Source organism: Ahaetulla prasina, chromosome 1 (genome assembly GCF_028640845.1).
Source record: "Ahaetulla prasina isolate Xishuangbanna chromosome 1, ASM2864084v1, whole genome shotgun sequence".
NCBI lineage: Eukaryota > Metazoa > Chordata > Lepidosauria > Squamata > Colubridae > Ahaetulla > Ahaetulla prasina.
In genome coordinates, this window is record NC_080539.1 from 352,549,294 (window position 1) to 352,571,676 (window position 22,383).

At 42.9% G+C, this 22,383-nt stretch overlaps 2 protein-coding genes across 4 annotated transcripts; one reads left to right on the plus strand and one right to left on the minus strand.

Annotated features, from left to right (window-relative positions):
* Positions 1 to 358: 358 nt before the first annotated feature.
* Positions 359 to 1,924, plus strand: LOC131188122 (small ribosomal subunit protein uS14). Its single transcript, XM_058163140.1, has 3 exons — positions 359 to 518; positions 801 to 900; positions 1,647 to 1,924. The coding sequence occupies exons 1-3, from the start codon at positions 457 to 459 to the stop codon at positions 1,653 to 1,655; spliced, it is 171 nt and encodes a 56-aa protein (XP_058019123.1). The 5' UTR covers positions 359 to 456; the 3' UTR covers positions 1,656 to 1,924.
* Positions 1,925 to 2,386: 462 nt separating this feature from the next.
* LOC131188121 (zinc finger protein 24-like) lies at positions 2,387 to 14,011 on the minus strand. Of its 3 annotated transcripts, XM_058163137.1 has the most exons (4): positions 9,914 to 14,011; positions 8,135 to 9,041; positions 6,304 to 6,424; positions 2,387 to 4,765 (listed from the first exon to the last, which is right to left on the minus strand). In XM_058163137.1, exons 2-4 carry the CDS (start codon positions 8,930 to 8,932, stop codon positions 4,047 to 4,049), a joined length of 1,638 nt encoding a protein of 545 aa, XP_058019120.1. In that variant the 5' UTR covers positions 8,933 to 9,041; positions 9,914 to 14,011; the 3' UTR covers positions 2,387 to 4,046. The 3 variants fall into 3 exon arrangements, with proteins under 3 accessions (XP_058019120.1, XP_058019122.1, XP_058019119.1); XM_058163139.1 differs by lacking the exon at positions 9,914 to 14,011 and having other exon boundaries at positions 2,387 to 4,762; positions 8,135 to 9,855; XM_058163136.1 differs by lacking the exon at positions 9,914 to 14,011 and having other exon boundaries at positions 8,135 to 9,855.
* Positions 14,012 to 22,383: the final 8,372 nt, after the last annotated feature.

Below are 22,383 nucleotides of genomic sequence, written 5' to 3' on the forward strand. Positions count from 1 at the left end.
GGCTACGCTGCAGCGGCTATTCACAGGCGCTATCCCACTACTGATCGGCACGGGAGTTTTGACCTGCTCCGTCTCCGACCTGGGCCGATTCACCCCTCCTTAGGCAACCTGGTGGCCCTCGGCTCCCCGGGGATCACCATATTGATGCCGAACTTAGTGCGGACACCCGATCGGCATAGCCCACTGCAGCCCAGAACTCCTGAGCTCAAGCGATCCGCCAGCCTCAGCCTCCGGAGTAGCTGGATTACAGGCTCGCGCCACCGCGCCCGGCTGCTGCTGCCGCCCGCCCGAGTTTACTTAGAGAGGAGTCGCTCCGTGACGTCACCCGAGGGAGGGAGGGCAGCGGCCGCCTCGCTCGTTCCCGCCCTCCAGCCCTCTCTCTGCGCCTGCGCCTGCGCCGTTCGCTCTCTCCTTTTTTTCTCTCTCGCTCGGCGTCCCAGACACGCGAGTGCCGCCATGGGACACCAGCAGCTCTACTGGAGCCACCCGAGGAAGTTCGGACAGGGATCGCGATCCTGGTAGGGACCCGGACCTCCCCGGTCGACACTTTCCCGCCTCTGACGGGCCCGGCGCCAATCCCGACTCGCCCACACCGGCCTCTCTGCCCCAGCTGCAGCCGGCCTGGAAGTGGGCAAGGCCGGCAGCGGGGAGGGAGCGGGAGAGGGAGAAGGGAGAAGGGGGCGCCCGGTAGCAGAGAGGGGAGAGTGCGGGCGGGGGCGGGGAGGTTGGTGCTTCTGGCACGAGGGGAGCCGGGAAGCGTCTGGGCCCGCCTCACGCGGCCTCTCTCCTTCCTCCCGCAGCCGCGTGTGCTCCAACCGGCACGGACTGATCCGCAAGTACGGCCTCAACATGTGTCGTCAGTGCTTCCGCCAGTACGCCAAGGACATCGGCTTCATTAAGGTGAGTCAGCGGAGCAGCTTTGCTCCCTGAGTCGTCGCTACTCCCATCGCTGAAGGTTTTCAGAAACAGATTGCACGACCGGCATGGTATCAGGTCTCTTGCTTTGAACGGGGCTGGACTAGATGACTTCCGAGGTCCCTTCAAGCGCTGTCATTTTATGTTCATTCACTTCTGGAAGGGTTGCCCCGCAATACCCCTGACTCCTCATCACTATCCTGAGTCCCAAGTGCTGTTAAAAATATGAAGGAAACAGTAATGTACGGGTCGTCCTCGACTTACAACAGTTTGTTTACTGACCGTTCAATTGCAAAGGCATAGAAAAATGTGACTTAACATTTTTCAGTTAATGACCTTTGCAGCATCCCCGTGATCATGTGATCGAAAGTCAGATGCTTCGCAGCTGCATACTATTTACCATTGCTGTGTCCCAAGGTCATGTGATCCCCCTTTGCAACCTTCTGACAAGCAATGTCAATGGGGAAGCCAGATTCCCTTAACAATGGGTTACTAATTTACCAACTGCAGTGATTCAGTTAACAACTGTGGCGAGAAGAGTCATAAAATGGGACAAAACTCACTTAACAAATGTCTCAGTGAACAGAAATTTTGGACTCAATTGTGGTCGCCAGTCGAGGACTGCCTGTATTGTAAAAGTTCAAGTGAGCACAGATAAGAAGGAAAGATGTAGAATTGTAACCTCCAAAGAAGGAATATTAAATGTGATTGTTTCTTTTATCTCCTTTTAGTTGGATTAATTCTACAGTAATAGTTGAAGATGGCTTGAAAAGACAAGGGAAGAGGTTGGCACACCTGAAGGACTGGGCTGGATAAGAGACTCTCATCAAGACTTCTACTGTGCAGCTGTATAGAATAGAAGTACTGGGCTTTGTTTTATACCAATTATGGCAATGTTTCCTTTAAATATGTTACAATCACCATAATTCTAGCCATGTTGACATGTCATCTGTAGCATATGTATCGAATCTATTTTTGGGGGTTCTTAAATAAAGAGTTAAAATCCAAAGTTGTGTTTGCTGAATGAATCTATGACCTAAAGGGCATAAAATAAAGGTAACACTATAATTGGATGTAGTAGTATTAGAAGTTTTTTAAATCAAAATCTGAAAATCAAATGGAAACCCACTATCCCCATTTGTTTATCCTTAAAAGTTTGCTTCAGTGTGAATGAAGTGCCACTGCATTGGGTTGAATTCCTTATGTACAAATATTTATAACTTTTACTTGTCTCATAACTAATAATTCTTCCAGAGATAATGCACCATTTTTTTCCTGTGGCTTTGTTTTTCTTCAACCTTATTGCATGGCCATTATCAATTTAAACCGTCTTAGTAATGGTGAACTGTATACTTGTCTACCATGTTTCGATTTAGTGTAGTATGAGTATCTAACATGTATGGTTTAGTGTATTGCACCAGTACTTATAAACTTTGGGGACTTTTGTGTCATCTGCATCCTATTGCTAACCTGTGAATAGAAGTTTGTCATACTCATTGTCAGCCTATTTCATGTTTTTTATACAACCTGGTAGACCTCTTTATTTCTCCTGAGGATGTTACTTGAGTTCAGGTAATTGGATGCTGTGTTGGAAATAGAGTATTGTTCAGCCAGGATGAAAGAAAGAAAGCCATACTCTAATGCTTAAAAAAAGGAACAAATCATAAAGGTTCACTAGCTTGCAATAATCTGATTTCAAATGAGATATTGGAATGTAGTTCAACTAACAAAAATTAAACCATGGTTATATGGTGGCATGACATGCTAACTCAGGATTAACTTAAATATCACTTAACTGTGTTTACAAACCCTGCAAATTGAGTTAAATATAAACTAACCCTCTTGCATAGGGTTGCAGAACATGTCAGATTAAAATGTGGTTTCTTGTTGGGGGGTTGATACGTCTTGTGAACCATTGATTTAAGTTTTCAGCTTAGTCTGATTTATGATTTGGATTTAAACACTATAGTAAGCAAAGCACAGTATGATTTAGTGCAAAGTTGATGAATTTAAGATTTTAGGGCTATGTATACCCCCCTCCCCACCAATCTAATGGTTATTATCAAATTGCACCTGTTATTGTGAAGTATTTCTCTTAGCTTTTGGTTTTTAAAATTGATAATTTTTTATGTTTTCACATAATACATTCAAGTAGTGATACTTTAAGGTGGAGCCCCACAATGAACAGGAAGATGATTTTGCTGGGCAAAATGACCGTTTTCTTTCAATTTCATGCTCCCTTAAAACGTTTGTTCCTGTGTCATACCAGCTGCCCACACAATATAAAACAACTGAAAAATGTGCAGGAGATTCTTGACTTCCTATTTATATTATCTCTTGATGAATCATTCATGATAATAAAGAAACCTGTTGGGCATTATTTATCAAACCACAACTGCATCTACTTTTGCCACTCTTGTCACTGTTCAGACTTTTAGTATATATTGTATCCCTTTTATCTCAAAAAATGCAAATGAACTTGAACATATTTCTGGAGTGGAGAAAAAGAAACTGCATACAGTAAATACCTTAAAATTTGTGTAAGCAGGAATGATGCCTCTAATTCAATATAACTTCTATTTAGAATTATTTTATTTTTTATACCTATGGGCCTTCATAGCACCATCAACCCATTTAAAAATCATGTTCCTCAAATAATGAACATCCTAGAGCGGGGGGTCTCCAAACTTGGCAACTTTTAAGATTTGTAGACTTCAACTCCCAGAGTTTCTCAGCCAGCTTTGCTTTATTGAAGTCCACAAGTCTTAAAGTTGCCAAGTTTGGAGACCCCGGTTCTAGAGGTCATTTCGCATCTGGAACAAGGTCTTGTTCCATAAGGGAGTGACGCAGCTAATTGCGAATGTCTTTGTACAGAAAGTCATGACAAAGATAACGAGAATTCTATACCTTCCCAGTCCAAACTGTCATTGAAAATATGTCAGTACCAGACCAGAGTTGTGGCTTTAGAAGCCTCCATCTCTTTCTGCAATCCTTCGCTTCATCAAAGCCATCAGAAGCTCAAAGAAATTCTTATGGCTGGCACATCAACCGAGTACTCCAATTTCCCCCAAGTGTTTTTTCATGATCCAGTTTTTTTACCTGGTTTTCTCACATGACATTGTAGTGAGGCTTCAGCTCGTACTAAAATGTTCCCCATTTGCCCCTTTTACAGAATGAATTTTACGATGCTTATTAAGGGCACTCTTCTGAATAAAGCTTTTTCCACAATCTGAACATTCAAATGGTTTCTCCCCAGTGTGGATCTTCTGATGTCGGTTAAGATTTGAACTGCTACTGAATCTTCTCCCGCAGACAGGACATTTGTGCGGTTTCTCTCCCGTGTGGACTCTTTGATGACGGTAAAGTAATGAACTGGACTGGAAGGTTTTGCCACAAGCAGCACATTCATATGGCTTCTCCCCGGTGTGGGTCCTCTGGTGAATGATAAGCTTGGAGCTAGAAAGAAAGAATTTCCCACAGACCAGGCACTTATGTGCTTTTCCTCCTGTATGACGGTTCTTCACAACTATGGAACCCCAATTCAAATTTCTGCCATAAGCTCGGGAGGTATTTTGTTTCTTACCAGTGTTATTTCCTGTCTGGATTGTGGCTACAATGATAGCTTTATAGTCTCCCACATACGGGGCAGATGCATCAACTTCACCTCCTGCCAAGGTGCTCTGTTGACATTCCAGTCTCTCCTGCTTAATTGAAGCCTTTTCCTGCACACAACAGTTTGGAGGAACAATCTCTTCTGCTTTCCAGAGGGACACCTCACAAGGCTTTGCTTTTGTTGGATCTTCAGCCACATCTGACTCTGTCTTGTGTATAGTTATCCAGTCCTTACCTGCTGGATTTAAGAAAGAAATTAAGAAAACTCCAGTGAGTCACTCATTGAACTTGAGAAAAACATAACTTAAAAACGGGGAAAATTATAGTTAAGAAAAACTAGCTTCTCTCTTAAGATCTCTTTCAGAAGGAAAACTGGAAAGACATCACAGGACACTGAAGAAACCTGGCGTTTGCTTATTTCTATCAACCTATTGAGCAAAATTGAACAGACAGTGCTAGGATCCTAATTTAATTTAACGTATATATTTATGAGCCAAATTTAATATCTCGCAGTGCTTCTCCCATAGAACCATGTTTCCCTGATTCTTTGTCGTGTTTCAACTTCTCATGTTCAAATCCAAGACAAACCATGATCTGGGTGGTGACTATTGAGAGGAACTTGCTGGCATCCCATCTGAGGAAGAATCTCACAATTGACATGTTTACCTTTACTGAGCCTAAGTGTTGGGTCACATGCAGCCTCTGAATTCTTTTTTTAATGACCCCAGAGGCTCCTTGGATCACACCATTGAATAAATAAATCACTGTGGCTTCCTACTTTCTGAGGCATGAAGGACTCGTGCAGTAGCCAATCACCTGAAAAAAGCTGAACACTTAAAAACAAAACAAAGAATCCTTTCAATAAGAAAAAAAAATCCAAGACAGAAAATCTCTGTTTATGTGCATGGTACATCACTATCCTGCTCAAGAGTATATCCGCCAGAAAAATAAAATTCAGTTCTTGACATTTTGTAACTAAAGAACTGGATTAAGAAACAAGGCTTTCCAGGACTTCAAGGTTTCTACCTCCAAATGCTGAGACCCACTTCCTCTGACAGACAACTCTGACTATTTCCCCAATTCTTTTTCACAGTGGTCAAACCTCCCTCTATTCCATATCGGCCTATTGCCTCTCAGTTCAGTACTGATGGAAGAAGATGGTACCACTGAAGGCTAACAGCCAAGTTGGGTAGGTATCTATTTAATGCAGAGTGGGAAGTATTCAGATTAATCTGGTGCTCTTAAGGCCATACAGAATGCTTTGAAATGTGTTTCCAACCTCATTGGGGAGAAGGAAACAATTCCAAGAGAAAAAAAGTTGTAGGATCATCTGGCAAACCTCAAGACCATTCCTCAAGTTTTTCTCCTACATCATCCTTTTTCTTAGAAAGTGACAGACAAGTTACTAAATGTCAAATCTTTATAGTAACAATTAGGACTGGAGAAGAACAGCTAAGGAACTATCTCTGTAATCTCAAATTAATATGGTTTATTAGGAAGAGGTTGAAGTAGGAGCACAATAATTCTGGCAAGTAACCTTGCTGTCAGATATGGAGGGTAAATATAGGCAATTCAGAGATGTTGGATTCTTCCAATGTAACAAGGAAGGCACCACTCTCTACTGAGAAGATAGGCCAGGCTATACTTTAGTTCAATTTACTTAGTTCCTAGCTATATTATCAATGTGGGAATCCCCTCTTGCATCAAGCCTGCCGAAAAGAAACATTATCAGAAAGTAGTCCAGCAGGAATTCAGATTCAAGACATTCTTCCTTACCAAATGGGCCAGCATCACACTCATTTTCCTGTCTGGATGCTTTGTAGAGCTCCTTCTGTTCAGTATCAGCTGCAGCACATTCTGCCTCAGACAAATTCACAGCCACTTTCTCAAAAGCGTCCTGCAACAAAAATAATTTGTGGGGGACCAATATTTTTCAACCGTTTTTGCCACTGTTAAGCAAACCACTGCAGTTTCTAAGTGAATCATGCAGTTGTTAAGTGAATCCAACTTCCCCCTTTGGTTTTGCTTATCGGAAGCCAGCTGAGAAAGTTGCAAATGGCGATCACATGACTCTGGGACACTGCCACCATCCTATCTACATTCTGATTGCTAAGCACCCAAATTTTGATCACAATAACTATGGGGATGCTGCAACCAGACATAAGTCACTTTTTTCAGTGAGATTGTAACTGAACAATTATTTAATGGTTGTAAGTCAAGCATGGCTTCTACAACTAAGTTAAAAAACCCCAGTTCCAACACAGGTTTTAAAGAAATTCTACTCTTACTCGTCCCCACTGAGAAAACTGCCATTTTATTCCTGCTCTTTGTTTTCTTGTCAACAATCAACAAAAGGACAGTCCTCTTTTTTTTTAAAAAATAATTTTTATTTAACAGATTTTTTTAAAAAAAGATAGTCCTCTTAATGCATAAAAGCCATGATACAGAACTTTTTCAAAGGGTTTTTGAAAATCAAGGTTCACAATATCAACAGTCATTTTCATCTATATTCTCTAGGCTCATTGGAAGTTCAGGACACTTCCAATAAAATCAGAACAATAGTTTTAAACTTAAAACAGAGTGTTTTGCGTTCAAAACATTTTGTGTAGCATCAGGGACTATTACAAATCCACACTGGAGCCTATAGAGCAAGGGTGTCAAACTCTATTTCATTGAGGGCCGGATCAGGGTTTGATCTTGGGGGGCGGGGTGAATGGGCCATGTGCAGCCCTCCCAGTCTCTGTTTTCAGCCACAATGGCTTCCTGCATCCTCTGCCAGCGAAAACGGAGCTCCGCAGGCCAGACCATTGCTATTTCCAGAGCGGCTCCGCAGGCCAGATCTAAGCACCCTCCGGGCCAGATCCAGCGTTGAGTTTGACACTCTGCTATAGAGGAATAGAGACAACTTTAACAAAATTATGTAAGAATCATGAAAAAAAATACAACTCAATTCTAGAGAAGAAAGTGAAAAAACTGAACATAACCTCAACTCTTGATCTTGACTGCTATATGAGGGGGAAGACTTTATAAGATTCTGTGAAGTAGGATTCCTGAAATCCTTGCTCTGTTTTCTGACCTGTCCTCCTTTGAAGAATTGACACAGTTATAAAGCAGGGGTGAAATCCAGCAGATTCTGACAGGTTCTGGAAAACCGGTAGCGGAAATTTTGAGCAGTTTGGAGAACCGGAAAAATACCACCTCTGGCTGGCCCCAGAGTGCGGTGGGAATGGAGATTTTGCAATATCCTTCCCCTGGAGTGGGGTGGAATGGAGATTTTATAGTATCCTTCCCCTGGAGTGGGGTGGGAATGGAGATTTTGCAGTATCCTTCCCCTGGAGTGGGGTCGGAATGGAGATTTTGCAGAATCCTTCCCCTGCCATGCCTACCAAGCCATGACCACCAAGCCACACCATGCCACGCCCGTAGAACCGGTAGTAAAAAAAAATTGGATTTCACCACTGCTATAAATGTAGTAAAATTCATCAATTAATGCCTTTTTCCTGGAGCTTCCTTTCCTCTGAGATGAACCCCTGAGATGGAAAAAAAAAATCAAGATCTCAAACAGGATTTGTGCCACATAAAGAGATTTATAAAGAAAAGGCCTCACCTGGTTTGCTTGTCTTTCAGACTCCTGCTGTTTACACAGAAAATCTTCAGCAAGACTTACAGCCCGAGCACAAGTTTCAGGGCCCTGCTGCCTCACCCAGCTCTGGATCTCTGGAGGCAAGATCATCAGGAACTGTTCCAGGACCAGCAGTTCTAAGATCTGCTCCTTTGTGTGCCTCTCAACCTTCAGCCATTGACGGCAAAGTTCTTGGAGTTGGCCATAAACTGCCCTTGGCCCCTTGGCCCCCAAGTAGCAGAAACGTCTGAAGTGCTGGCGACTTTTCTCTCTGTTGACAGCATCTCCTCTCAATAGGGCTGCCTTGACCTTTCCATAATCTCCTCTGTCTTTGCCTTCCAATATATTGAAGGCCATCTCAGCTTTTCCACTGAGAGCTGGCAGGAGTTGAGTCACCCATTCTTCTTTGGGCCACTTACAGGCTGTGGCCACTTGCTCAAAGGAGACTAAAAAAGCTTTGGTATCATTCCAAGGTGTGGATGCTTCGGACAATTGAAGGATTTTCAACCCAGAGGAAGGAAATTCCACTGTTTGCAGAAACTCTTGCCACTGGGCTTCCCAGTGATAGGCCAAATAGTCTTCTGGTTCTTCTTTTACTTGATGAGGAATTGTCCTGGTGGCACATCCTCCATTACTTACAAACTGAATGCCTTCTGGGCACTGATTTCCTCTCTCCATGCTTGGTTTGCAATCTAGAGCATCGTGGAGGATATTAAAGGCTTTTTCTGTTCCTGTGGATTCCAGCCTTTGTGGATTGCCTCTGGGTTGCTGCTCCATTTTCATCCCTAAGCACGCTTACGAAAATAACACTGAGCTGTGGGATGGTGGGAAATAAGCCTTCTGTTTGGAAACAATCTAGGCAGTTATGCTAAGCTTTTGCCCAGAAATAAAGCTGGAAACAGTAAGAAAAAATGAATGGCCCAGGTGCTACTATTGTTGATACTATGCTGACCATAGAATAAATACATTTTAAAATTATATAAAATTTTATTTTTAGAGCTCATAAGTTCTTTATTTCATGCTTTAAGTGAGGAATTTTTAAAGGATTATGGACAGTATCTATCTATCTATCTATCTATCTATCTATCTATCTATCTATCTATCTATCTATCTATCTATCTCTATATGTGTGTGTTTGTGTGTGTGTGTATGTGTGATTCTACTCTTACTCTATACTATACTCTGCTGATGCTTTATTTAAATTAAATTTGTATAACAGTGATTGCATGACCTCTACAGATGCCATATGCTAAATAAAATAAAAGAATGGGTAAAAAGTTTAAGAAATGTTATCTTCGGTATACCAATCCAGTTCCAGGCTACTACATGACAGATTAGTAGTTGATAAAATATTACCATCACCTTCCAGACTGTCCTTAGCAGCCCTAGTGTTGTTTACATTATAATTTAAATAATTAAAAACCTTAAAATCAACAGAAACTCACAGTAAAACCATTTAAACCCACGAAACCACTTTAAAAGCTGAATAAATTCAGTAGCCAGGAATGCATGAAAAGAATACCGCCCCCCCCCAAAAAAAGCATTACTGTACATTTACACGCTATATAGCAGCTTTTCTCAATCTCAGTAAGTTTAAGGTGGGTGGACTTCAACTCCCAGGATTCCCCAGTCAGTCTATCCATCTTAAACTTGTTGAAAAATACTGCGCTAGATAGACAGACATCATCGGTCCTCCTCCCCCCAACCCTCACTGGAAACCGCCTCCGTCATGCTCTCTTTTTCACCTTCTCTCGGAAGACTCACCGGAAGGCTTCCAGCTCATCTCTCCGCGCTACCGTCTCATTCAGATCTTCCTCGTCTATTGCTCATTTTCAGACAAGACCCTGACAGCTCTTTGAAGCTTTTTTTTTCAATGAAAGTCCATTCATTGGTGAACATAGAGATAGGAAAAATATAGCGTCACCGAATGCAGAGCTTGCCATTAAATTTCCGGTTTGCTACAGACGTCTTTTCCTTAACTTCATCAAGGACGGAAGTAGATATTGCATATTCAATTCCGGGGGGGGGGGGAATGGATTCAACGGTGTTTTTCCGTTGGTGGTGGGTTAAAATTAAAACAGGTTCTCCTGTATTGTTATCGCGTTAATCGACCTTCATTGTTGCCTTTGATTTTGTCACCTGATATTCTAGAGTTTGATTTTCCAATAATGTAATAATCGGCATTTTTAACCGGTGAAGTCCTTGGTGCTCTCTGAGACTGGTTGTTTGCTTGCAGAGTTTTCGTTGCCCAACTAGGTAACAGCATCAATACCTATGATTACAGTACACTTATTTTTTATGTTGCAGGGATTTGGATTGTACAGCATCACTGGCTGGGCTACAGCATCCTCATACAGGAAGTCAAAAGTATGGGGAAAATAACAGCTAATGCTTTTAGTAACCAAGGCCTCGTTGCGTATTAGCTTTACCTGAAATTTATCAATAACTGTTGATCATTATTATAAAGTATAATTAACTATTTTATTGATAGCAAATGGTTAATAATTGATTAATATTAATGTTATTTGCTTAGCTCAAAGAATCAAAACATGGCACAAGAAAGAATAGGCTTTCATCAAAAGCTTCATATTAAGAAGTGAGAAGAGAATATCAAGTAAAACTAACACTATTAGAATGGCCACACTGAATTCTACTGAGCAGCTAATGTACTTTGGGAGAAAAAAATAAGAGTGGTCTTAGCTGAACCAGATGTATACACTGTACAGGTCCTGAGACTAACACAATGCAGTTTGTAAAGCATTGTGTATACTAATCTGAAGATAATTTAACAGTGTAGCCTTTTGTTTATGTAGGAATCAGAGATGAATCTGTGGCTGAGTTGGATATAGCTCCCCATTCAATTTCTGACTACTTTGGACACACCCTTCAGCCCAAATCCAGTATCATTCTTTGTGAGCTCTCATTTGTGCATTTTGAGCTTTTAAATGCAGACTACTTAAGAAAATTATCAAGTTATGGGGAGCAGACCTTTGTCCCCTGGACATTTTCTAAATTAGCTATCTACCAGGTAGCCAGATTAGCTAGACAGATTACAGATGATAATGTTCATTTTGCCCTCTTTCATTTAAATAAAGCAAACTGAATACATGCAAAAGCATGGTGGCAGTATTTTCATATTTAAATATTCATAATTTGCATGCACTTCTCATTAGGAAAGGACGAAAAGGCTTTCAAATTAAACTCAAACTATTCTGTGGATAAGTCAAAGGGTTCAATAAACTGTTCCTTCATCTTTTATTGGCCTTTCTAATATTTTGTCATTTATTATTTAACAAATATTGAGCAAGATGAGATAACAGATAAACAGAGTTGGAAAGGACCTTATAGGTCATCTGGTCCAACCCTCCCCCCTCCTCATGCAGGAGACCCTACACCATTTCTGACAAATGGTAGTCCAATCTTTTCTTGAAAGTCTCAAGTGATGAAGCTCCCACAACTTCCGAAGGCAAGCTGTTCCATTGGTTGATTATTCTGTCAGAAAGTTCCTCATTTCTAGGTTGAATCTCTCCTTGGTCAGTTTCTATCCATTATTCCTTGTCTGGCCTTCAGTGCTTTGGAAAACAGCTTTTGGCATTATCAGGTTTGTCAGTCTCATAAAAAACAGAATTTTAACATTACAATTTTAATGTATAATCTAACTTCCTTATATTTTTTGAACGCAGATGTTTAGATACAGAGCCACATTCAATTTCCAATTTCACCTTAAGAAGCCTATGATACAGATTAGTGAGTTTAGAAATACGGAACCTGTAATTTCAATTGCCAATTTTTGCACACTTGTCATGCCAACTGGGTCTATGGGAATCTATAGCCCTGCCATATCTGGAGGGCAAGTTCCTCACCCTGCTTTACATATTGAACACTACTGAAATAAATCATACACTTTGAAACGAACATCACTCATAATATTAAACAGGACACACTCAAAATTTCTGTTTGGACTAATTTTCTGAAATAGTGCATCCCAGAAATGCTGAACTTCAAATCTTTTGGTGATGGGAGTGATAATGAGAACTTAAGACCAACACTACTGGAAGATATCACATTAAGGGAGATAGGTTTTTATAAACTCACTGAAGTCTGAATTTAAAACTAGCTCTTGTTCACTCTATGTCTAAAAGTCGAGAATGGCATAAATTGTGGACTATAGCAACTTGTTTTGTTCTTGAAAACTTATCAACATTTAGAAGGCATGTGGCTCCAGTAACATAATATGAACAAAAGACTGAAAGTCAACGTAAGAGGAATAATTTTTCAAAGAGAAAAAACTTAAAAAGATCCCTTACTTTAAATAAAAGGAAAATTCTTTATGAAGCTAATTTAATTGTTAAACTGGGATACAGAAAGTGATTATGGGGAAAGGGTTTTGACCACCATGTTGTGGAGAAAATGCTCACTTAAACAAGGAACTGAAATGTTTAGAGATAAATGAAATGCAATGTTTTTAATTGGCCTGCACTTGAACATTGAGCTTCTGGCCACAAAAATACAAGATACCTGATATAAACAGATTATGGGCTATATCTGAGTTGTTACATAAGAAATTAAAAAAAGGCTTTGTAAATCACATTGTAAGCTTTACAGTGGGAATGCAGCATCTGATAAAAACATAGGGTGACCTTACTATGGTCTGAAGTATTACCTTTAAATGCTACATCAATGCAAGAGCTCCAAATCATTCACTTCTGATATTAGCAACTTCTAAGACTTTTCTTTATTGTACCCATGTATTCTCTCCTTTCATATCTGGGGAAGGGCAGCTATCTGGTTTCTGTATTTAGCCCCTTCCTTCCTTCAGGCTATTTTAGTTCTGCTTTGTCTACATTTCAGAACCCCATAGAAAGGGTGAAAACTTATTTGTTCGCCATCGTCCTAAGCTGAATGCAAGTTTCATTCACTACAGCATTAACACCAAGAATATCCAATTGAGCAAAGGGAACTGGATCACTGTGTTCTTGGTCCACCTAGTTTCCTGAGTCTCCACAATGTATCTGGCTATAAACTAATCCACCAGGGTAGGTTCACACAGCATGCGAGGCTATAATGTGGGTAGAGTTATGATTAAACACAACTAATCGCCTAAGAGTTTTGAGAAATGTTTTATCCCAGACCCTTGTTGATCCAAGGTTCAAAAAGGTCTCGGATAAAACATTTCTCAAAACTCTTTTGCAAGTATTTAATGTGTTTATAAATGGCTATATTCAAAAGATATAACCAAGGGGTGCAAATGGGTATAGAAAACATTGCCCTAATATTTCTTGAAAAAATACATTTATTGTAGGTAACCTATCCATGTATGCATTTTCATCCATAGCTACCAAATAAACTTAATAGCTTATACTAGTGTGTCAGCTTCTTTTATTAACCCCTCAGAACTAAGTTCCAAAAGAGGCAGCCAATTGTCAAAGCAGACAACCAATATGTACTATAAGAAAGGAACTAGAATCTGTCCCATCTATTTTAAGATCTGATAGTTAAATTATTTGTAAATGGATGCTAAAAAGTGTTTATGTGACTAAGTTCCCATAATCACTGATCATAAAACACTAAGCAACCAAATTTCCAATCATTTCTGTAAAACTTTTTAAAATACTAGCCTGTTTTACAGCAAATATACTTTTTAAATAGAATTTACTGTTTACTGACCGTTCAGTTACAAAGGCATAGAAAAATTCGACTTGTGATCATTTTTCAGTTAATGACCCAGTACCCCAAGGCCATACACTTCATTAAGGTGAGGGGGAGGGCGGCTGTGTAGCCCCCAGCCATGCCTTGGGGTACAGTATTTGCTGTTCAAAAATAAGAACGTACTTGAACTAACTCCTCCACGGTCACTAGATATTTACAATGAGTGTCAATGTAAATGTAGAGGAACATTTAATGATAGTTCAGTAAAAATATAGGTCTCTGAAAATATTTTACTCTTCTGTTTATGTGCTTTAATTAAATGATACTATACAAAGACTAGACTGGTTTCTTCTCAAATACATTTGAGGCCGACTGCTTTTTATTAAAGAATCAAAGGAAACTTTCCACAACTCTCCACAATGGTAAGGATAGGAAGAACAGTTCATCCAGCCACATATTCCAACTTGCAGGTTGCCTCAAACCACTTCTTTAGACAGGTATTTAATCCAACTGAAATGAGAAAAAAGCTGTCAATATGACATGTGATAGGTTTACCAACATTACTCACTCAGAACTTACATCTTCTCCACTTTAATATCACAGCTATTTTGCATAAATAAGCATTTTCAGTTGTTCATTCCACTTTCTTAACAGCTCCATCCCCTTTTAAGCTACAATGGCTGTCACTGCAGTCTCATCTGTGAAAGCCTGTCAGTATGCTATTCTTTCCCCACCTCAGCACACATATGCAGGCATCATTTCCTAGAATTCCACAGGCACCACTGGCATTGCTCAGAGTATTGGGAGTTGAAGTCCTGATCTATGCAGCAGTCCCAGCTTATATACTCCAAACTTTCTCAGTCACTTTTAAAATGCAAGCCACAGCAGCAAAAGTAATTTAATTCACCATTAGGCAGACTATTATCAATATTCATGATGGGTGGGGGAAGTCCTTTTAAGTTAATTTATTAAGACCAGTGGTTTAGCAAACACAGGAAGCATGGCTCCAAATAATATGAACAAACACTAAAAAAAGTGGTAATTTCCATTCTTTACTATTTTAGACACATGAAGTGGTCTTTTCCTTTCCTCCCTCACAGATTATTTCCCTATTTATTTGTTACTACCAAGCATCCAAAATACACTATTTAATCCTATAAATATATATGCCATATGCGTACATACATATTACATAGTATAGTGTGTGTGTAGGCACACACAAAGTTACATTATGTACTATATATACCGTACATGTGTGTACAAACACACACACTCACACCTCTTCTAAAACTATACACATTCAACCTCTCTTACTTGGGAAAAAACACCCAGAGTCCACTTTCTGCCACACATTTAACTATAACTTCTGTATATTAGAACAGCACATGCCATCAGATTTACTTCTCTAGCCTGCACATTACCGTTAGAGCCAGGAGATGTTGTGGGCATTGCCAGGGAACCCTGGGCAACGAAGGGGGCATCAGCCAGCCTTGGGCAACCAAAACCGCATGGCATGGCTGGGAGCTACACAGCCGCCCTCCCCCTCACCTTAATGAAGTGTATGGCCTTGGGGTACTGGGTCATTAACTGAAAAATGATCACAAGTCGAATTTTTCTATGCCTTTGTAACTGAACGGTCAGTAAACGACCTGTTTTAAGGCGAGGACGACCCATACATTACTGTTTCCATGTTTTTAAAAGCACTTGGGAGTCGGGCATTGCGGGGCAACCCTTCCAGAAGTGCATGAACATAAAATGACAGCGCTTGAAGGGACCTCGGAAGTCATCTAGTCCAGCCCCGTTCAAAGCAAGAGACCTGGTACCATGCCGGTCAAGCGGTCGTGCAGTCTGTTTCTGAAAACTTTCAGCGATGGGAGTAGCGACGACTCAGGGAGCAAAGCTGCTCCGCTGACTCACCTTAATGAAGCCGATGTCCTTGGCGTACTGGCGGAAGCACTGGCGACACATGTTGAGGCCGTACTTGCGGATCAGTCCGTGCCGGTTGGAGCACACGCGGCTGCGGGAGGAAGGAGAGAGGCCGCGTGAGGCGGGCCCAGACGCTTCCCGGCTCCCCTCGTGCCAGAAGCACCAACCTCCCCGCCCCCGCCCGCACTCTCCCCTCTCTGCTACCGGGCGCCCCCTTCTCCCTTCTCCCTCTTCCGCTCCCTCCCCGCTGCCGGCCTTGCCCACTTCCAGGCCGGCTGCAGCTGGGGCAGAGAGGCCGGTGTGGGTCAGTCGGGATTGGCGCCGGGCCCGTCAGAGGCGGGAAAGTGTCGACCGGGGAGGTCCGGGTCCCTACCAGGATCGCGATCCCTGTCCGAACTTCCTCGGGTGGCTCCAGTAGAGCTGCTGGTGTCCCATGGCGGCACTCGCGTGTCTGGGACGCCGAGCGAGAGAGAGAAAAAGGAAAGGGCGAACGGCGCAGGCGCAGAGAAAGGGCTGGAGGGCGGGAACAAGCGAGGCGGCCGCTGCCCGCCCCCTCTCGGGTGACGTCACGGAGCGACTCCTCTCTAAGTAAACTCGGGCGGGCGGCAGCAGCAGCCGGGCGCGGTGGCGCGAGCCTGTAATCCAGCTACTCCGGAGGCTGAGGCTGGCGGATCGCTTGAGCTCAGGAGTTCTGGGCTGCAGTGGGCTATGCCGATCGGGTGTCCGCACTAAGTTCGGCATCAATATGGTGATCCCCGGGGAGCCGAGGGCCACCAGGTTGCCTAAGGAGGGGTGAATCGGCCCAGGTCGGAGACGGAGCAGGTCAAAACTCCCGTGCCGATCAGTAGTGGGATAGCGCCTGTGAATAGCCGCTGCAGCGTAGCCTGAGCAAGACAGCGAGACCCAGACTCTTTTGCACCCCCCGCCGACAAAAGTCCCTTTTAGGACCTTTTTTTTTTTAGGGGTGGGGGGCGATGGGGGTCGCGAAGGTTGCCCCCCCTCCCACCAGTCAGGTTGCCCGTTCAGTTCGCTCTGTTTCCCGCATTGCACTTCGCGATGCCCGCAGCACCTCCTAGCGAAAGTGAATGCCAATAGCTACTGTCGCCGCCGCCGATTCCCCACTTTCTCCAGCAGGAGTCGCTCTACTCACCATCGCTCAGCGCTTTCGCCATCCTCTGCCTACCTTCACCTTCAAATCCTTGGTTTAGGATCGCCCAGCACCAAGCCGGGCTGGTCTCTGCGCCCAGTTCAGACTCACGAGGCTGTTGCGGTAGCCGAGAGCGATGAACCCGAGCGGAAGAATCCCAGAAAGCTTTTACCGTCTCTGCTCTTTCTCCGTCCTGGGACTGAATCGCCAGGCGCGAGAAAAAAGCGAGCCTTTTAATTCGAATCAGGAAAGGAATCGCACATTTCAGTGCCCATTGAAAGAAAAACACCAGTTGGACGGTCAGCGGCAAGAAAACGCTGCTCTGGGTATTGGCCAAATGCCCCTTGCGTGTCAAGTTGCGGGTTTGTGCTTTGTGGGAACCAGGTGACCTTCTGTGTGGGATGGAGGGAGCATCTCCTTCGAAGGCAGCAGAATCAAAAAGATTGACAGGGGTGACCCCCCAATCCATGTGCGGACTCTTTTTCCCAGTAGCACAAAACACAATATCCTTCAAAAGAGGTGCTTCTTTAATTTATTTATTAATTTTACTGATTTATTAAATTTATATACAGTCCATTTCACTGTCTTGCTTACAATCTGATAAACCCATATTTATAAACTATTAAACCGCAGGGCAATAAATATAACCTTAGCTAAACGGGGGAGGGGGTATACAATGGAGTGGAGATGGTGTCTTCTATTTAATTGGAGATCCAGCTTCCATCTCTACTTTTTGATGCCAGTGGTACCCTGCAAAGGTAGCACTCGGGTGACATCCCTGTTGCTGATTCTGTCCCAATTCTGGCTGGCACAGCAATGCAGAGGCTGCTCCTACCAGGAGGGATTGGGTGGGGGAAGGGAGAGTTATTCTATCATTAGAAAGCAAAGAGATAGGGATGGCATGCCTTCCTGGTCTGAAAGTTGTCAGCCAGACGGAGCTTGTGGGGCACACTGATAGCCAAGAGATGGATGAATAGCACAAGCCTAGCTGGGAAGGCAAATTTTGGTGTCTCGGAAGCTAAAGAAGTTCAGGTAAAATAGCATTTTTCCCACTTGCTGGCAGAACTCTGGTGCAGTCATTGGGGGTAGTGGTTAGAAAATCTAAATAGTGGTGCAGGAAGCCTGAGCGTTTAGACCAGTGATGGCTAACCTTTTTGCCGTCGCGTGCCAAAAGTGGGAGTGTGGGGGAGTCGCACATGCGCATGCTCACACCCATAATTCAATGCCCCCACCCCCTCCCTCCTGCACATGCGCGCGCAATTCCCCTGCACTCCCCCCCCCTTTTGGCATGCAATGGCAAAAAGGTTACGGGTGGGCCCAGTAGGCCCGTTTTTTATCCTCCCCAGGCTCCAGAGGCTTTCTTGGAGCCTGGGGAGGGCAAAAACAGCCTCCCCCACCACCCCCAGAGGCCCTCCGGAGGCCAAATTCTGGTGGGCCGGGAAGGCCCAAAAATCAGTTGGCCGGCATGTGCATGCACGCTGGAGCTAAGCTAGGGCAACTCTAGCATGCCCACAGATATGGCTCTGTGTGCCACCTGTGGCACGCATGCCATAGGTTTGCCATCACGGGTTTAGACCATAAGAGGCTTGGTACCCTTTTTGGACCTGTCCTAAAGAGATAGGGCCCACTTGAATGAGAATGATTCCCACCAGGTTTTGGGGCCATTAATTCATTTATTCAGTTCCAACCGTGATAAGATATATGTGGTTTTCTTGTGGGAAAAAGTGAGTTGGGAAGGATTGGTATTGAGATGACTTCCTGCAAGGGAGGTCTTGTGAGGCCAAAAGCGAGGGATGGAGAAGAGTGTCTTTTGAGAAAGCAGGAGACGATCTGCGGAGGAAAGTTCAAGCTCCTTGGAATCAAGCTGACCTCCTGGTGACTTCCCAAGCAGCTAGCTCTCTGTCGTTTTTCTTCACAACAATACAAGTGTGGGTCTCTATTGCTGCTTTCTTTCAACTTCAGGATCACAACTCTGGGATTTTCTAATAGTCTCCCATCCAAGGAACCCAGCCAATCTCTGCTTGATTTTTCAACATCAGCTGTGGTCAGCCAAATGCAAGGGACCAGTGAGTGAAGGGGAGAGGCAGAAGAAAACTGGAAGCGGGAATTGTTTGCAGTATTGTAAAAGAGCTGCAAGATTCCATTCTGTCCATTTTTCCGCCATTGTTCTTTTTCCTTTTGCCACTCAAGCATTGGAGCCAAGGGACACTTCGGGAGATGCAGAACATAAGAGACCCTTCCCCCACCCCCAATTTTAAGGACCATTTGGCTTAGCAACCTCACCTCTTCCTGTGCTTTGTGAATTATTTTCAACTGCGGAACTGATATTCAGTGCAAATAGATTCAGAGATGATGCTCAAATCGCTATTTTAAATTTAAAACAGAGGAAAAAAGTCTCTTATCCGTGGCAATAAATATTCTGCAACCATGGTGTGCGCTGAAATTAAATGAGATTCGGAATTTTCTTAAATCTTTGATATTTCTCTTTGGAAGCTAGGTGGCAGAAGGAGCCTAGGGATAAGAGGATTTGCAGCCTGAGAATTTGGATGGTGGCTGGGAATGTTAGGTGGGGATGCTCCAGGTTCATGATTGATGTTTTGTGGCATTTCCATGACTGCTAAAGGCAGTCATGAAATTACCACCTGACGGGCCCCCTTAAAAGGTTCCCTGGATGCATTTATTTATTACATACATAATGTTGTCATGTACACTTGTCCTCTGGTAGTTTGCAATAAAGAAATAAAAGGGAAGCTAAAACCAGTAGTAAGACAAACAATTCAGAATTAAACTATCAATGCAGGCATGAAATCCAGCAGGTTTTGACAAGTTCTGGAGAACTGGTAGTGGAAATTTTGAGCAGTTTGGAGAACCAGCAAATACCATCTCTGGCTGGCCCCAGAGCGGGGTGGGAATGGAGATTTTGCAATATCCTTCCCCCAGGATTGGGGAGGGAATGGAGATTTTGCAGTATCCTTTCCCTGCCACTCCCACCAAGCCATGCCCACAGAACCGGTAGTTTAAAAAAATTGGATTTCGCCACTGCATCAATGGTAAATGTGTGGTTAAGAAGTTGTTATAAAACTACGTTATAAAGATCTGGAGTGCCTGCAGGTAAATGCCAGTTGTTGATCTTGCTAGGGGTTTGAGAGATGGGGTGTCCCACAGGAAGAGAACTTGATCATCTTCAGAACCGACCTGGCTGCTGAATTAGATATTAACTGAAGTTTCCAGACTAGAGCCAAAGACGACTGAATGCACAATGCATGATAATCCTTTTGGGAAGGAAATTATAACCTATATGAAGTTAGCCTGGGCAGTTGAGAAATATATGTTGGAAGAACCTAACCCACCCATTTCTATTTATATATACCAAAGACCTACATATATATATATATATATATTGTCAACATGGTGATATATGTGATGCTATCAGCAATTGAATTTTGCTTGAAGGAAATTCATGCTTGCCATTGGGTACACCTGTGTACTCCTTGCTGTCATGTTGTAGGAGTAGCAAGTAGGTCTTCTCATCTCTGGATTTGCTCCTCTTTTTCTATGAAAAAGGGATGCTTTCCTCTATAGGGCCGATCTAGTGTCTCCCTTGCCATTGGCTATCATACCAGACAGCGATTCTGGTTAATTGAGCAGCCTCTGAAAGGCCTCTATCCTTTTCATGTCCTTCTCACCTTTCCACTCTTAGCCACAGCCCAGTCATCTGTTGCTGTGCTCTCCCAACTTCTTATTCCCATCAATGTTTTTTTACACACCAAAGATGCCACTGAACAAAATACTTTATATGCTTAGCAGGACAGTGGTGCTGATACTATATTCCAGGGCAGTGTTTGTCAACCTGGGCCGTAATAGCTCAGGCTGGTAAGAAGCCTGTTATTAGAACACAGTAGCCTGCAATTACTGCAGGTTCAAGCCCGGCCCGAGGTTGACTCAGCCTTCCATCCTTTATAAGGTAGGTAAAATGAGGACCCAGATTGTTGGGGGGGCAATAAGTTGACTTTGTAAATATACAAATAGAATGAGACTATTGCCTTATACATTGTAAGCCGCCCTGAGTTTTCGGAGAAGGGCGGGATATAAATGTAAATAAATAATAATAATAAAATAATAATAACCTCAGCAACTTTAAGATGTGTAGACTTCAACTCCTGAAATTCCTCGATCACCATGAAATAAAGACTTGGCTTTCTGATACTGCAAACATGTTTGGAGATCAGCTTTATCCCTCTCTTATAAACTGATTGCCACATGGGCTCTGGGTGCAATTCCAGGTGAGAGTTATTACTTACAAAGGTAATATAGGCTCTCAGTGTACATAAAAAGACAAGATGCATTATGATTCATGACAAATGTATCTTGTCTTTTTATGTACACTGAGAGCATATGCACCAAAGACAAATTCCAAATCACACTTGGCTAATAAATAATTCTATTCTGTTCTGTTCTGTTCTGTTCTGTTCTGTTCTGTTCTGTTCTGTTCTGTTCTGTTCTGTTCTATTCTATTCGCTGTGACATAGCCTGGTTATTTGAGGGACTCCCTATGTTCTGTCTACTATTGTGGCCAAAACCTGATTTACCAGAAGCAGCAAATAATTTAAAGGTACAACATACAGGAAATGTATTAAACATGCAAATAACAAAAGTGCACAGTTCACAGCAAAGCATGGACTGTTTGCTGAGCAGTCCTGAACAAAAGCAGAATCATAAGTTATACCTTTGGCCCATTACATTACAAAGACAAGGGAAGGAAAAGTAAAGAAACAGTGTTAATTAAACATCATTGGGATGTTTGAGACAGATGTGACCTTCTATTCTCCCTTCCTACTAAGTCAGCATGCCAGTTGTAGTAGCTTTTGGATACGATTCCTAGGGTTGGTAGAGGATGCAGCTCACCTGTGTGCGAAGTACCACCACACTGTCCATTAAGATTGACAGGAATGGGTTTACTCCATGCCCCTTTGATGAAACAGTGTCATTTATTGGGACCCAGGAAGCATGCTTCTCATGGCATCTGTCCTCTGGAACAGGAGTCCCCAACCTCCAGGCTATGGCCCACTACTAGGCCTTGAGCTTTTTGGAACCAGGCCATGGAAGTGGTGTGTGTGTGTGTGTGTGTGAGAACATGCATCCCCACTTGAGTGAGCAGCACCACTCGCTCCATTTCCGTGAGCGGTGAGCACTGGAACAATGTTCCCCTGAAGAGAGAGCCGTAGGGCTTCTGCCCTTCGGAAGAGATTTTGTAGATCTCTTCCAGGCCTAGTTGCTGAACCCCTGACAATTCTTTTTGGGGTGTTTCTATGTGTATGCATGTGTTGGAGCGTTTTTGTGTGTATGTATGTGTTGTGTTTTTTCCAGATATGCATTATGTTTTGTTATTGTTTCTTGTCCTTGGATGTAAACCTGCTGGAGTCAAATGGGAGTTGGACAGCCTCCAAATCTAATAAAATGATCATAATTATAATCAAATCTGCCCCTTTCAGTCTTTTCCCAGGAAAGAAAC